We start from the raw sequence: 18,214 nt of genomic DNA, 5'->3' as shown, positions 1-18,214 counted from the left end.
ATGGTGGTTAATTTTAGTATGAACTCTAGAGTTAATTCCTGGGATAGTATGCTTGTTCAAATCTGTTTGCAAATATCAAAGTCAAAATTGACATCTCCTGATTATTTAAAGATACAACCTAATAAAATTACTATATACATACAGTGTTGTTACTGTACAAAGCTTCATTAAACTTTTATTTTTTACTTGACCATATCAGTAGAAAAATTAATTTCCTTTGAATAAATATTGTAGTGATTTGTTGACCATGAATTTCAGGTTGTGGAGTATCCCCATGGTAGTTATGAACCTTTATTGGTACCAGTGCAGCATTTTTTCTTAGTTTTCTTTCATGTATTCCTATTTTGATTTATCAAACTCCCTAATAACCTCCTGATCTATTCTGAGTGAGAGCAAAGGGCCTATAAACCCACTCTAGAGTCATAAATTGCTTCCTTACATTGATATTCTATAGGCACCCTTAAGTATTAGCCTGCTGAACACAGCCCTCATATTGTGATGATTTTATGATGCTGATGTTCATCTTAACCTCTCGTACCCAGTATTAACTCTTTGTTAAATAAGGACATTCCATTGTGATCTTCCTGCACTTCTATAATGAAAACAGCAGTTTATTCCTTTAATAATGCTATTCTTTTGTTATTCTTTGCTATTCTTTTGTTTTAAGTATACCCTCCCTTTGGTAAAATGAATGCACACACATTAATGCTGGCAACCATTTTATAAACATCTATCAGTTATTCATTCACTGAATCCCATTGTTTTAGAAAAATTAACTAGATTTCAATGGTCATGTATCAATTTGTGAGGTTAAAGTTTGTTTGCATGTAAGTGTTACATTTCTAGTCTTAATTCCATAAAATAATGCATATATTATTTGTAAGCAGTAGCCCGTGGCAGTTTACTACAGATCAGCTACAAGGCACCTCAAGCTTTGCTTTTTGCAATGTTTTTTCTTCACTATTTCCCTCTGTATATGTTACTGTTTTAGTAGAATTTTCCACTTTACCATTCCTTTCCACACATTTTTAACGTCAAATCATGTTTTATTTTTCTATTATACATTTTTATTTTAGTACTGGAGTACATGTATGTATTAACTTTCATTGAATAAATTAGAACTATAATCTAGTTGCTGTGGGAGTCCTTGTCATTTGCATTCTGGAGCAGACTGAGCAAGGGACGGAAGGATATCTAACTGACATAGTGGTCACAGAATCTGCTTTTAGTGGTTAGTACTATGCTTAGAGTCATGACTTGTTACAAGAAGTTTTCTGAGTGTGGCAAAATTGAAGGTCATGTAGCCGTCTGCAGTGCAGTGAATGCCTTGGAACATGTCAGCATTTGTAATAGATAAGGCAGCAGGCAAAAAAGCCACTTCACTATATTTCAAGTATCTGCTGCCTATAGGATGATTTAGACCTTTTTTTTTCAGGTCCAGAGCTGTAGCATTGCCTCAGCAATGGCCCTGTCACCGGAGACACAATCTGTTGAACAGGTTGTTTGGGCTGAACACCAAAGGGTACTTTGTTTTTTGCATAGTTGGATGTCTTTTTAATTTCCTAACACTGCCCGTTTTACTGCCCGACTGGGTTCACATGTTAGCTTACGAGGACCTCAGATGGTATTGTGTCGGCTGGTTGAAATGCAGTTCACCGTTTCATAGAGTAGGAGCAGTCAAGTAAATCAGGACACTTGTATGGCAGATAAGTGATACTAGCAACCATAGGACACACAGCACATGGGGAGACACCGGACAACAAAACGACATATAAGGAACACAGGGAAAGAGGAAAAAAGAGGGATAGGAATAGGGTTCCGGACCAGAATGTGGAATTGTTCAAGAAACTTTTGGACGATTTCTTAAGGGACCGTAATATACAGGGGTACAGGTACTCCTAGAATGAGATCCTAATAGGTTGGACTTGATGGACTAATGTCTTTATTCAACCTCAAATACTATGTAACTATGTAACACTAGTTGGAGGAAGCACTCAATGGTAAGGTTACAACTATAGCATCACATGTGGCAAAGGTGACAGGAGACAGGTGAGTCAAAGAATTTGTCGATCCACGGGGACCAGATAATTTGTGCATATTGTTCTCTTGTGCTGTTCGTTTCTCTTGGGCCATGATCCAATGAATATGTGTGATAACGTGCGAGATATGAAGAGACTTTGTGAGACAATTTAGTGCAATATCTCTCTGTGCAGATGAGAGGATGTGGAGGGAGAGCCTAAAGGTCTTGTTGGGAAGATTTTCTGGTTTACAATTGATTAGGGCAAAAACTGGATCCTTAGTCATCGTCTCGGAGACCAGCGAGTTCATGAGGGCGAACATTTCATCCCAGAAGCCCGAGACTATTGGACATCTCCACCAGATGTGGATAAACGTACTCGAATCAGGGCATCCTTGGAAACAGTTTGGTGAGCAGTGGGAGTTGTAAGTGGCCACTCTGGCTGGCACCAAGTACCAACGCATGAGGACCTTGTAGTTTATCTCTAACATTCTTGAACACCGCAAGTTGGATTTAGTGTTCTGCCAAGACTGGTGCCAGGAATCCTCATCCATGACATCTCCAAGGTCAATGTTCCATTTAGACACGTAGGATGGGGGAGGGTCATCCGGTAGAGACAGCAAAGAAGTGTATAGGAGGGAGATAAGCCCTGGGCCATGGGGGTTGTCCCGACAGACTCGTTCGAATGGCGAGGGTGTGGTGGTTCTGTCCTGATTGTTGATGTGTCCTGTAGTAAAGTGTTTGATCTGGAGGTAGCAAAGTATTTCCTTGTTGGGTAACAGGTAGTGCTCCTGCAAGTACGGGAACAATTTAATTCCTGAGGTGGATTACAGCTGCCAAAAAGAGGTGAGATTGCGTGAAGACCATTCAATGAAGCTAGAGGGGCTGTGGTTGCCGGGTGGAAGGAGGGGTTGCTCAGTATGGACATGAGGGGTTTATGTGGGGATATTAGTCCATATGTCTTTTTCACCGAGTCCCAGAGTTTTCGGGAATGGGAAGTGATAGGATTAGAGATAAGGGGCCGATGTCTGGGGGGAAGCCAAATAAGGTTGGCAACTGTCGTTGGATGTGTCAACGCATTTTCTAGAGCCACCCAAGCCGGGGACTCATAGTTTGCGTGACATTTAGAGAATTGGCCTATTTGTGCTGCTTGGTAGTATTTGGTTAAGTTCGGGACTGCCAGTCCTCCCTGGGATTTTGGAAGGTAGAGCGTATGATGGGGAATTCTGGGTCGCCGATCTCCCCATATAAAGGCGAAAATGCGTGACTGTAGTCTATGCAGTATAGGGTCCGGGACACACACTGGTAGGACTCTAAATAGGTAGAGGATTTTTGGCAGGAGGGTCATCTTGACGGCCGCAATCCTACCCAACCAGGAAAGGCGATAATTAGCCCAGTTTCTTAACAATTGCAATAGTTTAGCCACCATTTCTGGGTAATTTGCTTTATACAATGAGTGGTAGGATGGGGTTAGTTTGATTCCCAGATATGGAAGGTAGGAGGGGCACCAGGTATAGTTATAGGTTTGTTGCAAGGACATCACTTGATTGGGGGTAGGGATATGTTTAGGACTAAAGATTTGGCATCGTTGGTGTGTAGTCCCGAAATAGAGGAGAAGTCTGTGATAAGTTTTGTAAGGTTGGGTAGAGATACTAGGGGGTTAGTTATAAAGAATAAAGTGTCGTCCGCAAACATACAAATTTTATGTGACACACCCTCGTGAGGGATTCCAGAAATGTTTGGGGAGATGCAGAATTTCTGAGCAAAAGGTTCCAGGATCAAGGCAAATAATAGAGGCGATAATGGACAACCTTGTCTTGTGCCCCTCGGCACCTGAATTGGTTGGGATCGATATCCTGAATACTTTATGTGGGCTATAGGGTTGTTTTATATAGGGATGATATCCAGTTGCGAAAGTGTGGGCCGAAACCCCACTGTCGCAACGTGTAAAATAGGTATGGTCAGGAGACTGAATCGAATGCTTTCCTAATGTCTAAGGAGAGAAGCATAGAGGGGATCTGTTTGGATTTTGCTATATGGGTGAGAAGAGTGACTCTGCGGATGTTATCGCTAGCCTGCCTGGTGGGGATAAAACCTACCTGTTCATTACTGACCAATAGACCTACCACTTGATTCATTCTGTTGGGCAGTAGTTTAACATCAACGTTAATGAGGGAAATCGGCCTGAAGTTCGAGGGGTTAGAATGGTCAGAATCAGGTTTGGGGATCGTGCATATGGAGGCGTGAGCGATTCTTGTCCAAGGGGAATCCCCCTGTGGAGGGAGTTGAACGAGCTGGTCAGGGGAGGGGTTAGGAGCTCTTTAAATTCAGCATAATAAGCCGTGGTGAAGCCATCTGGACCCGGCCTTTTACCCCTTGAGAGGGAAGAAATTGCCAGAGCAATCTCTTCCTCCTTAATAGGTACCTCGAAGGAGGCCATTTGAGAAGAGGAAAGACGGGGCAAATCTAGGTCCGAGAAGAATTAATTTGCTGCAGAACTGGATAATTGTTCTTGGGATGTGGAGAGGTGACAGTGAAAGATTTCAAGAATATTCACAGGGTTAGAAGTATGTGTTCCCGTGTGGGTACACAGTTTAATAGGTTTAAAGGATGGGTCTAGCCTCCTTAGCCTAGCAGCTAGCATGGAGTCAGCTTTATTTGCTTTCAGGTAAAATGTGTGGGCTGTGCGGTTAAGCTGCTTAGCCGCATGGTCTGTTAGTAGTAAGTTAAGGTCTTGGCGAGCTGTTTCCAGAGTTGCTCTAATAGTAGGGGAGGGACTTTCTTTTTTGAGCCTAGAGGACAATTGAAGAAACTGCCCTCTTAAGACAGATTTGTGGGCCTCCCACAAGGTGACTGGAGAGATGTCAGGTGTCTGATTAAGGGACAGGTAATCAGAGATGTAGGATTCAATCAGGAGTTTGGAGGAGGGGTCAGACAGCAGAGATTTGTTAAGGGTCCAAGAAGTGGCTTTAGTGTTAAGGAGTGATGATGGAAGAAGTAGGGTGATGGCAGAGTGGTCAGACCACGACACCGGGATTAGGTGGGAGTGAAGGATGTGGGGCGTTAGAGAAGTATCAGTGAAGATATGATCTATTCTGGAAAACATATTGTGCAGAGAGGAATAATGGGAATAGTCAGTCTTATGGGGGTTAGCCTCCCTCCAACTATCAATCAGAGAGTAGGTTGATATTAAGTCCCTGAAAGGTTTCGCTGTGTGCAAGGATGAATCAGATATACTGGACTTATCTCGATGAGGATATAATACCAGGTTGGAGTCTCCACACATTATGACTGCTCCAGTGGAGCATGAAGCTATTTTTTCGAGGAGGTACGTGAAGAAGGTAATCTGGTTTGTATTGGGAGCGTAGTAAGATACTAGGGTGATCTCTCTATCGTCCAACAAACATGTGAGGATCAAGTAGCGTCCCAATGGATCTATGGTCTCAGAGTGGCAGACAAAATTCACTGATCTACGGAAGCCAATGAGGACTCTCTTTCGTTTACTGGAGTCATTGGCCATATAAATGATGAGGAATTGGGAGCCAAATACTTGGGGCAGGAAGTTCTCGAGAAGAGTCTCTTGAAGAAAAATAATATTGGCATGTGTAGATCTAAAGAACCTGAAAGCTTGTGTGCGCTTATTGGAAGAGTTGAGCTCCTGCACATTAAGACTCAGCAGGTTAAGAGTCATGACAAAAATGCATAGTGAGTTAGCCTAAGGTACTCACCCGTCCTGAACCAGAGGGAGAGTGAACCGAAATGTGGTACAAAGCCATGGTATGTCGGGGATGTTGAGTGGAGGGATCTCATGGATCTCAGTCCACCCAAGGTAACCGTAACTAGGAGGGCACAGTGACATGTCCACCCGTACAAACCATATATAGATAACATTTTACCAAGATAAACTCTCAACTGGAATCAAAGTAAACTTTCACAGAAATTAAAGTAATTTTTTTTTATAGGGGGCTCAGCGGAGACTGAATTGTTGCCTTGTGTGGGATCAGGCCAGTGTGAAGATACAGAGTTAGGCCTCTCTGGAGAACTCGGCCACCATCCACACCAGTATTTAGGTAGGGAGACCCCGGGGGTTATAAGGCCCAACCTGAAACTCGACGGACAGTTAATAAGACCATATTATTGACAGACCACCGTATTAGGATGCAATATACTAGAAAGAATAGCTGACAAACTTTTAAGGAAACATTTTTTTAAAAAATTTGAAGAAGGATATCTGTGGAGCCCAAGGTCTCAGACCTAAGATGTGAGTCGAAGGGTTCCGGGCCTAATTCGGTTGGTAATGGTGAAGGTGGGCATCTCCAAGCCTTCGGGGCATCTCAGGCTGTCCAGAGCACGGGAACAAGAGGCACAACAGTGTGAGGATGAGTCGGGCAAGCCCGGGAAGTCCGTCCAGCAAGTGGGTGGAATCCCTGAAGAAAGGTAGATGGAGGCAGCAGGTCAGTATCCCTCTTGTCGTCTTGCAGTGGTTCAGTTGCCAGAGGTAGGGGATAGACCCCCTCAGCCTGGGATAAGTGAAACGTAACAACCGGCCCGGGCAGGCCCGGAGTTTTTTCAGCGCGTTGTGGCAGTCTTAGAAGTCATCTTGACTGCAGGGCCACGCGATTCTCCCGAGTGCTTGTGATCCGAGTTGCTCCTGGACCTTTTAGAAGAGGCAGGGGGTTGTCACGGGAGCTCGAGGATGGCAGGTGGGATTCTGAGAGGCCTAGTGACGCCAGCTTAGCTTGGGTTTCCTCTAAAGTCACACAGGCATGGTGCCTACCGCCGTGTGAGAATAGTAGACGAAACGGGAATCCCCATTTGTACGGGATGTGGTGTTTGGTGAGGACCTCCAGACAGGGTCGTAGGGCTCTTCGTTTGGAAATAGTCGAGGGTGCCAAGTCCGCAAATAGTTGGAATTTGTGGCCCTGGAAGGACAATGGGGCTTGAGCGGCCTTGGCCCTTGCTGCCGCCATAAGTGCCTCCTTAGTGCGGTAGAAGTGTAATTTAACTAACACATTTCGTGGGGGCCCATCTGGTCGTTTGCGGTTCAAGGTCTGGTGGACCCTCTCGATCTCCAGCCTATCTAGGGGGAGCTCCGGAGCCAGCTCCTGAAAGAGTGCCGTTGTGGTAGCGTACAGATCCGTGATGTGCTCAGGTAGGCCTATTATGCGAACATTGGAGTGGCGGGATCTATTTTCAAGATCTTCCAGTTTGGAGAGTAGCTGAGAATTCTCCTCACGTAGGGTACCGAGATCTCCGGTGACTACAGATAGGTCCGCTTTAATGTCATCACATCGATCTTCTAGGGCCGCGGTGTGGTGGCCTATATCACGGATCTCCTTCAGGAGCTTGTCTGTGATTTGTTTTGCAGCGTAGATTCAAATCTTTGCAGGAGCGCTGACTGAGACCGATTCCGGGATCTATCGCCCTTTCTGCCACTATGGTCCTCATCATCCATGTCACTGCTGGAGTTTGAGGCGGCTGGGCGCGCGGGAGAGTGAGTCGCAGGCGCCATTTTGGCTGGAGTCCGGGCCGTTTCAGAAACCGGCTTGTTTTTCTACATCTGGGAGTTCCGGGGGCCCGAGGAAGACATTTTTTTGAATCAGGGAGGATTCCGACACCCGTAGGAGTATGGTAGGTATGTGGGAAGCGCAAGGCTCCCGGCTTAGAAGAGGTTTGTACGGGCGGGCTATGGAGCTGTCTCGGGAAGTTTGTCATGACAGCCGCGCGCATGCGCCTCCTGGGAGGTTGTTTTTTATACTGTTCCCATTTGAGAGACAATTTATAAAACATTTGTCTACATCCACTGTGGATCTGACAGTGACCCACCTTAACTGGAAAGCCACTTAACATGTAGAGAGTGTGCTTACCTTAGGATTCTACTGACCAGCAGTTAAAATCTCTTTTTAAGTACAAGTTTTCTCTGGAAAGTTCAGCCCTCTGTCCTTGGTTGGCGGTGACCTTAATCTGTCAAACACATAGTATAAGTTAGATCCTTTAAATGGATCTCTCCACCACCAAGATAGACCTCTTTGTCATAGAGTGAGTGGAATAGAAGTCTAGAGTCTTACACTTCACTAAGATGGCTTGTTAGAAGCATGTAAACGTGTGTCCTGTATAGAACTGATGTCCATACAGATGCACAGAGCAATCTGGTATAGGGCAGAGTGCAGAGGTCAGGAGGAATAATTGCAGAGTATGCACACACATCTGCATTATAGGCATCAGAAAACTGCCAGCCAGCATCCTTATACAGCCTGCTGTCTCCCTGGCACTGCCTTGTGACTACCGGCGGTGCGGCCGCCCCAGGGCCCGGGCCCCCCCAGGCTGCCCTGAGTATCGGCTGTACCCCTCCTCATGGCGGCCCTGCTCACAGGTCCTTAGGCTGCAGCAGAAAAGGAAAGATACTCCATGGACCGGTCCAAGAGCAAGCTTGTGTGGGTAGCCACACTGCAAGGGTTAATACAATTTGTGTTTGTGCCTTTAAGGAAGCCAGTTAACTTGGAATCTGCTTACAAAACATTTGGTGTACAGTAGGGACCAACGAATAAACAAATTTCTTAGTTGTTTATTTTAGTCCGGTAAATAAGAAATCTTGCATGTGCACACTTTTATTCTCTCAGGTATTCAGTAGGTGAAGCTCTTTCCCTTTTGTGTTCTGTCTCCTCGTACTACCTGTTGTAAACATAGGTTGTGCTTTCAGAGCTTAGTAGTTAGTGCAATGATTCAATGCTTATAAGATGGCTCCATTTAAGATTCAGAAAGAGACTGTTTTCCCGAAATAAAAGAGCCTGTGCTTTTCTAATCCATAGTTCTTTGTCATGCATTAAAGTGAACATCATCTCAAAAGTAAATAGTTGCTATAGGGAACATCTATTAATGTTAATTGTGCCTAATAAGTACACTTAAATATTTATCTTTTATTCTGAATTTCTCCTAAAAAATAGCATACATTTCCTGTGCCTAGGTTCTCCTGTGCCTACAGCCTTATAGCTGAATTTCTGCAGTATGAATCTAAGAAACTGTGCCTCTACCTACTGTACTAGTCTCAAGAAAATTTAAGTGAGATTTGGCGATGTCACTGCTGTGCCACTCACTGTTCTAGTTTCTGAAAAGGAAACTGCAGTGCAAGAATTCCCCTGCTTCTGCATCAAACATTCCATGGATCTCAGATTTCTGCTCCTTTTCTGCTACTTCATCAATAATAATACACCAATTATCGGATCATCAGACTGGCAGTGCTGACATCAGCAAACAAAGCCCTGCCTCTACTAAAATGTCTGCCTTCACAGAGATACAGGCGTGGTAAATCATTAAAGATGGTAAGATCAGCTGCAGGGAGACTACAGCAAATAATAGTGAATAGTCCTCTGTTCTCTGCTTGACTTATGGGCACAACATTCCTCTTAAATGTATATTTCTGAAGCAAATAATTTGTATATGAATTGATACACTATGGTGTGTGCATGTACATACACACACACACAGCAGCTTATCTAGCATATTAAATATTTGACATATTAAAAAAACAACAACCCCCCATGCTCCTATATATACATAAAGAATAATCATACAATTAAATACTAATAACGGGCAGAAAGACATTTATACAATGAAGATATCTGAATGCTGTACATATCTGTATATACAGTATAATCATATTGGTGGAATGAAAAAAATTATGTTTAATAGCATCACACAAAGCATTGTGATAATACCGGAGTGCTAAATAAAATTCAAAGGTTTAATAGTGGGGGATAATAGCAGTGTGCTTTTGATAGTGTGTGCACTTTGCCTATACAGGCCTCTAAGCAGTGGTAACTTGGCAACACATAGGCAAAACATGTCAAACCTAAAACTGCATTGTCCCCAAATAGGCAATTGCATACAATACACGGGCAGCAGTCCATAGTTATAATACACAATCCGAAAAATTGTGAATTTTAAAAGTATGCAGGCAACAAATATATCATCATGACAATATGCAGTCAACAGACAAGCCATTGTGGCATTATCTGTGTAACAAATGGGCCATTGTGACGATATGTGGACAAAAATGACAATATGTGAGCAGCAAATGGGCATTCATGACTATATGCAGACAACAATTGAGAAATCCTGATATCTGGACAGCAGGCCCCCTGCATAGCAGTAATGCGTGTGGGGCTGTGGTCTTAGAACACCCTCAGGCTGTACAAAGTGAACACATTTCAGTGATTATAGAGAAGTAATAAAATGGGTCTCGATCATTAACTGCTTGAAGACCAGGTGTTTAGACCCCCCTTCCTGGCCAGGCCATTTTTCAGTATTCAGCGCTGTGGTACTTTGACTGACATTTATTCCGTCATGCAACACTGTACTGAAATTAATTTTATACCATTTTTGGGGGACACATAGAGCTTTCTTTTGGTAATATTTATTCACCACTGGGGTTTTTATTTTTTACTATAATTAGGAAAAATTACTGATTTTTTTTTTTTTTTACATTGTTAGGAAACATTTATTATTACCCAGTTTTTTGGAAAAATATAAAAGTCGGGGTCACGTCGGGTAAATAAACGCCAAACATTTCAAGCTTTAAAAATTGTGCGCACCCGCGAAATTGCAGAAAACTACCATACCCAAAATTGTCCTAGGCGACACTTTAAAAGCTTTTACCGCTCATCAGTTTAGTGTTATCAGTGATTGATGGCCCTAGAATTATTGCTCTCACTCCAACGTTCGCGGCGATATGTAACATGTGCGGCGTAATGAGCACAATCATCTTTTTTGCACGTATGCGCGCCTGACGCATGTTTGTATGCGTGTATGTATGGGTGGCGACTTTAACCATTTTTTTTGTTTTTTTTATTCTTGTTTATGTGTAACTTTAACCAGTTGACATCCGCAGTGTTAAACCACCTTCCCATCCAGGCCATTTTTCAGTATTCAGCGCTGCAGTACTTTGACTGACATTTATTCCGTCATGCAACGCTGTACTGAAATTAATGTTATACCATTTTTAAGGGACAAATAGAACTTTCTTTTGGTGGTATTTATTTTTTTTTTAAGTTCTGATCTCCCTTCCTCTTCCTCCTGACGCCCTCCCGACCCGATCCCGGGCCGCAGATGGGGCAGCGGATCCCGAGATTGAAAAAACAAGCACATATAGACGATCGGCTGGCTATGGAGCCACCGATCGTCTTAATGTGAAACACCCGGTAACGGGTGTTTGCATTGGTCGGGTCTTTTATGCCCGTGTGCACCCACGAGCAGAATAAAAACTGCTGCAGTGCCGTCCGTCCGTTTTTTTACAACGGGCGGACGGCAAGTGGTTAAAAAAAAATGGGGGGGGGACTTTAATTTGTTTTCCTATTTTTTTTCACTAAACTTTATTGCTATCACATACGGGGGCTAATAAAACCCCCCTATGTGAATGCAAAATGTGACAGGTCCTCTTTATGGAGACATCAGGGGTCCCCAAGACCCCTAATGTCACCTAGACCCCCAAAAGAAGCTAATGAAGCACAGATCTGCTCCATCAGCTTCTTTCCAGCTTCTAAAGCTGGATTGGAGACATTAGGGGTCTCTAGGACCCCTAATGTCACCTGTGGACCCCAAAAGAAGCTGATGAAGCAGAGATCTGCTTCATCAGCTTCTTTTCTCTGGCTATAGCAGCCAGATGACTGACAGGTGAATGCGGAAGTGATGTAACACACATCACTTCTGCATTCACAGCCCGGAGGGAGGTCAGCAAGGAGCTGATCTCCCTTCCTCTTCCTCCTGACGCCCTCCCGACCCGATCCCGGGCCGCAGATGGGGCAGCGGATCCCGAGATTGAAAAAACAAGCACATATAGACGATCGGCTGGCTATGGAGCCACCGATCGTCTTAATGTGAAACACCCGGTAACGGGTGTTTGCATTGGTCGGGTCTTTTATGCCCGTGTGCACCCACGAGCAGAATAAAAACTGCTGCAGTGCCGTCCGTCCGTTTTTTTACAACGGGCGGACGGCAAGTGGTTAAAAAAAAATGGGGGGGGGACTTTAATTTGTTTTCCTATTTTTTTTCACTAAACTTTATTGCTATCACATACGGGGGCTAATAAAACCCCCCTATGTGAATGCAAAATGTGACAGGTCCTCTTTATGGAGACATCAGGGGTCCCCAAGACCCCTAATGTCACCTAGACCCCCAAAAGAAGCTAATGAAGCACAGATCTGCTCCATCAGCTTCTTTCCAGCTTCTAAAGCTGGAGAGTGACACAAGAATGCGGAAGTGATGTAATATACAACACTTCCACATTCTTGCAGAGGAGAGGGGACCGGAGGGAGCTCGTGTAACGATCTCCCTCTGATCCCCTGTGACACGGGTGCCATGCTGATCCCGGGCTGGCACCGGGCTCAGCGGAGCCCGGGATCAGCGGGGTCACAGATCGTTACCCCATACAAGCGACCGGCGGATCGCTTGTATGTTAACGGGCATCACTGCCTGTTTTTAAATCTCGGGGGTTTCCCGCTCACACGCTTCGCTCCCGGCCTGCCATTGTTTTACTACGGCCGGCCCGGAGGTAGTTAATATGGATCATTCTCTATGTTTAATAAACTATTATGTTTGCATTTATCTAATGTAATTATGGTGGTATTCCAGAAAATCTCTTTTTATTTTATCCTAATTTCTGGTAACTGTTAGCTGGCACCATTTCCACTCTCTGAGATACCATCATCTTTTTGTTGAATGTTTTTCTTAATTAGCCTATCTCTGTTTGTCTCTTGTTCTGAGCTCTTTGTTGTCCATCAAGTTTAATAAACGCAAGTGTACTCAATAGTATAGAACTGCACAGTGTGTTTCTGAGTTCAAATATGTTGGACAACCATACATTTTTTTCTTTTGCTGTGCTGGTTAATATACTTCATTATACCTTATTTAACACATGGAAAAATCTCATAATAAAAAAAATAACAACCTTTTTTTTAATTTTAGAATGTCCTTATTAATCTCTTGTGCATTACCCATATAGCATTTCCCAGGATTCCCTCTGCTATTAATATGATATTAAATTTGAATGGAAGGGAGCAATGAAATTTTAGTAGTGCAGATTATAAAATAATGATCTAATTTCCTGAATTAAAATGTGGCATTAACTCTTTGATTTATATAGCGCTTATGGAAAATTTCCTGATCAGGTGCAGATCTCTTTTGCTGTTTGACTGACAGGCGGGTTGCCAGGGAAACAAGTTTAATCTGGCACCCAGCGTTTAAACGAACTCACAAACATTTGGCCTACGGCCACTCATTTTAAGACGGCATCTCCTGTTTTGTCCCTGTGTCAAAAGTCACTTTGCAGGAATAAATAATGCCCTGCAGCCATTCTCAGAAAGCCTTGTATATGTAGGGAGATAGATTGGTTTTCGTCAGCAAATAAAGATAAATTGGTGCACCCTTTCACACCTCTTTACCCTCACTTGGCTCTTGGACTGATTTCACCCTCTAAAGAGCCTGCTGAAGTGAACATGTATACATCATTTCAAAGGAAATAATTTTCTGCTGGGGGATAATTTCTTGTGAATAGTTAATACTGCTAATAAAATAATATTCCAGGACTATACTAGACCCCTTTTATCACGAGTATTGCATACCTCCAGTCACTACAGACTAGCATGTCACTTATTTTTGTAGCACAGTCAGCAAAGTGTAGATTGCTGTGAATTGTTTTATGGTATAGCGGAACGAAATGCAATGCGTGACTCCATTTCTGCAAAGTCTTTCTTACACTGTGATCCCAGTTTAAAATTAGTGTATAAGTAGAGTACAGACCAAAAAGCTCTTTTGGAAGAGCAGTGAGCTGTAGTCAAAAGCTCATTGTTTTAAGATTTTTCTGCAATACGTTGCTTATTGTTTCCCGGTTTTGGGTTCCACTTATAAGCTACCATCCTTTAAACACCTGCAAGTACTGTCCCGAAAAAGGAAATTATATTTACATAATTTGTATTGTACTTGTAAATCTGAAGCATACATCTTAGTGAGTGCCTGGAAAAAAACGTCCTTCAGCCAGTCAGAGTTAACACCTTTGCCTAATTTAAAAAAGGTGGTAGTACAAAACATGATAGCTTCTGTTCTTTAAAAGCAACATTTTAAGCCAATTCCTAGTCTTTATTAAGCTAGGGGCAAGTGCAAAACATATTGCAAACACCAACAATTTAAATCCCTCTTCACAAATCACGGGGCACTATCTGTGTTACCCAATTGGAAGAGAAGGAGGACAAATAAACAAACCTAATGAGGAACTCACATACCTGAATCATGAAACTGTCACTCAGACAACCTGTTTTAAAAAGTCCCACACAGCTGTCTTATCATTGAGCAGGCATATCTGATGGGGGTTCTATATTTTAGACACCCCCCAGGCTCCACCTCTTTTATCCTGCAAAACACAACCATCAGCAGGCCAATAAACTCAATGTCACTCAATTCAAATGCAAACCTGATGGGGAACACAATGCTCATATTCCCAATGTCAATGCGGCACCATTAGCAAACGCTAACAAACTGCGGAACAACAGACTCACTGTCAATCAATTTTAGAGGGGCTCTGATGGGAAATGCACACATTCCACCTGACTCTGACCATTCTGTTTAGAGTTGAAACAGCAGATGGCCTCTAAAGGGGAAGAGTATGTGCCCATCCCCTCTGACACCACCAATTCTGTATCACATCAAAGCAGCAGGTGGCTAGAAAAAAAACAACTACTGCAACATTCCCTCAGGCACCTAACAGGGAATTGTGCATTGTGCACATTAATGGCATGGAACAGTATCCTTCCTTCTCTCACATGAAATCTTCTGTCTACTCACTTTAACTAAACCAATATCTGCTTTAACCAATTTGTCTTTTATAGATATAGCTCGTTTGCATCCATGTGATATTTGGGTGGTGTCTGAGATCATATTCACAGACTGTTCCTCATGAGGTTTGCTCCTGAGCCCATCTGCTGCCTCAATGCTATAGGGAATGGGGACTGTGAGGAAATGGGTGTGTTCCCCATTAAGTACACTCTGGAGTTGATTGAAAGTGGGTCTTCTGCCCTGCTGTCTGTAAGCATTTGCTGGTGGTGCTGCTTTGAAAATAGGGAGAGTAGGCTGAACCTGAGAAGATATGGCATTGCGTTCCCTATTGAAAGCATGTTTGAACTGAGTGACAGCAAGTTCATTGGCTTGTTTGCTGATAGTTACCGTATGTGTATTGCAAGTTAAAAGAGGTGGCACTTGTGGAGTGTTTGAAATATAGCAGTTTCCCATCACGTCCACCTGCACAATGATAGGCAGCTGTGTGGACTTTTTAAAAATAGGTGGTCTGAGTGGTTATTTTTTGCATCATGTATCAAGTGTGTAAGTTCCCCAACAGGTTTGTTTTAATTATTTTCCTCTTACTAGTTGTCACAGACACTCCTCTGTGTGGTGATTGGTGAAGGGTTGCTCCTGAGGTGGTGAAGAACAAGGCATGGCTTAAAACACCGTTTTCAAATGACGGGGGCTACCATGTTTTGTACTACCACCTTTATGGAACCACTAAAAAGCTGATCTTTTTAGACCTGGGTACAGATGTGGAATGCTTTTACATGCATAGTTTGTATTCACTTGTAATACTGCATGCATTTAAAGGAAATGTATCTTAACAGTTGTATCTTTTGTTTTACTATGATTTGTTCAACAGGTGACCTGAACAAAACCCATCAGCACTGTGTAATTGCTGGATCACAGCCTCGTTTCAGCTCCACGCACAGAGTAGCCGAGGTATGGTCTTCCCATAGCCTAACTGTGACATGCAACAATTAGTGTTTTTTTGTGTGTGTTTTGTTTTACATTTTGCAAATTTGTAAAACTGTGCTCCACTAAATATTAAAAGATGCCAGAAAATGTTAACTTATTACACAAGAATAAGGCCTTTGATATGCAACCATGGGTCATTTGTTTACATTTTTACATTTCTTGGCAAACTGCAGTATATTGCTTAAAATGTAATGTATTGCACAGGCTGCCATTATATTTGTGTGGATAAATTGCAACACAATGTGGGGCAGTGAATTAACTCTGTTTTTGCCCGCTTCAGAGTAACAGCCAATAATGTCTAAACCAATACCAACATAGTATGTAGTGTACACCTCATTGGTCCTGAAGAAAATAGAATAATTGTTGGGAATGTGTGGGGAGTGTGTGGTACTGTGGCAGAGATGAACATCCAGGCAAAAGGAAATGAACATATTTACTTGGACAACATGTCAACAAAGTTGGAAAACATGGGAACCTTATTAAATGGGCACATTTTAGTGGCATAACAATATTTTGATGGCATATTACAGCAGGCATTCCAGCTTTAGGGTTGTGTTAAGAGGGATGTTAGGGTATTGCTAAATGCTACAATTCACTTGAGCATCAACAATTGTGTGTTTGACTTGTAAGGTGTAAATAATGATGTTGTGTTTAATATATTTCTTACTGATGGTTGCTTTCTTTTGCGTTTGAGTTAGGTTTGATTTTTTTTTTACGTTTGTTTTTTATATAGTGTTCTGAAGGTACACTAAATTATATAAAAGCAAGATGTCAAACTGCTCTTAATAATCTTTTGGTGATTCCCAGTACTGGAGAGAAAGAGTTGAAGTCATTAGAAGTGGACATTTTACAACAAGCAGAGAAGATTCACAATGAGGTAAGATGAAGTTGGTCTCTAATGTGTACCAAGGAATATAATGTTTATTATTTTTAATAAAGGATTGAGTAAACATATCAATAAATGCTGAGAGATGTGCAACAGCCTTAGATGCATTTTATAGTCCTATAATTGTGCTTTGCCTGTGCAGGGTTTAGGAACAGGTTCACTTAACTGTCACCCTTCTCAGCAGCATGCTCTTACTTTTGTTCCCTGCCCCATGTAAGCTCCAAGTTGTGGTGCACCCCACCCTATTGCTTGAGGGCCAGACTGCAGCTTCTCTAGCGCTGTTTCCAATCTAGGTTCATTTAGAGGCCTTGAGGCTGCTAAGATCTTTCTGGTGTGTCTGCTGTTTCTCACAATCTTTTTTGGGGGGCTTTATTAAAAAGTGGACCAATCCCTTTCTGGAACTGGGAGTTTCCCACCTAAACAAACATGAAGGATGTGTCTGTGTTTAAGCACCCCTTTGTTACATGACTGGAAATCCTTTCAAAACCTTTGTTTTGTCTTGCAGGTCCTGCCTTACAATGTACCATGGCTATCATGCTTGTCTATCAAACTCTAGCGGGCTGGGTGAAGTCTATGAGAATGGGTCCTGCCTCCTTCCAAGCAGACACCTTGCTTGCTGAGCATTTGGAGCTTATGCTTACATCCTTAAGCTACTGAGCAGATGATATGCTAGATGTTTTTGATGATTCTAGTATGAGTCTTCTGTTGGTTAACATGAGGAAGACTCTTTGTTGAAAGTGTCAAGCTGTGGCACAAGCATATAGAAAGCATATGCATGCCCTTTGAGGGGCAATGTCTCTTCAAAGTTGTCCTGGACACCCTTATCAAGGATGTGACTGGGGTTAGAGCACACACCTTCCCCAGCAGAAGAAGCCCAGACCTCAGTATGGAAAACCTCCCCCTCCTTGGAGGCAAAGAAGTGTTCCTTTCGGTACTTCTGGGCCTCAACCTCAGAAGCCAAACCCAGGCCCCGCCCCCCAATATGGCTGAAAACCTTAAACGTGCTATAGCATGAATTAGGGAGGCACTGTTAGCCTTTATGGAGATCTGGGCAGCCAACATCTCAGATGTTTGGCTGTGGGAGTTAATTTCCCAGATCTACATTCAAGAATTTTGCTATGAGCCCCTCCACAGTTCATATCTTTCAGCCTGCCTGTGTCCTGGTGGAAATTCTGGAGCTGGGGGTCATTGCCCCATTGCCTGTGTCAGAAAGGATCCAAGAGTTCAACTCCAACCTTTTCACTGTTCCCAAAACAAAAGGGGACAGTCACATCTTGGATCTAAAGGCCCTAAACCAGGTCTTTCCTAGCTTAATGGCATCAGGGAGACTATGTCCTCTGTGGGCATCAAGGATGTTCTCATTTTTCAAGCACATTAGCTATTTCTTCACTTTGCTGTAGGCACCCAAGACTTCCAGTTTGTGGCCCTGCTATTTGGCCTATCCTCTTCACCTTGAGTGTTCAAGATTCTTACCCCCATGCTAGCCTTGCCACACTTTCAGGGGA

The 18,214-nt window shown here is 43.0% G+C and overlaps 1 protein-coding gene across 1 annotated transcript in view; it reads left to right on the top strand.

The window, feature by feature from the left end:
- The window catches only part of FTO (FTO, alpha-ketoglutarate dependent dioxygenase), a 451,699-nt gene that overhangs the window by 116,173 nt on the left and 317,312 nt on the right, over positions 1-18,214 (top strand). Inside the window, exons 5-6 of the mRNA XM_018554721.1 lie at positions 15,708-15,787; positions 16,557-16,700. Coding sequence (XP_018410223.1) covers positions 15,708-15,787; positions 16,557-16,700 — 224 coding nt within the window. The remainder of the gene's footprint in view (positions 1-15,707; positions 15,788-16,556; positions 16,701-18,214) is intronic.

The sequence above is a fragment of the Nanorana parkeri genome, unplaced genomic scaffold (genome assembly GCF_000935625.1).
Source record: "Nanorana parkeri isolate BGI_ZX_2015 unplaced genomic scaffold, ASM93562v1 scaffold170, whole genome shotgun sequence".
NCBI lineage: Eukaryota > Metazoa > Chordata > Amphibia > Anura > Dicroglossidae > Nanorana > Nanorana parkeri.
Note: the sequence above shows the minus strand (reverse complement) of the source record. Positions and strands in the feature narration are given on the sequence as shown.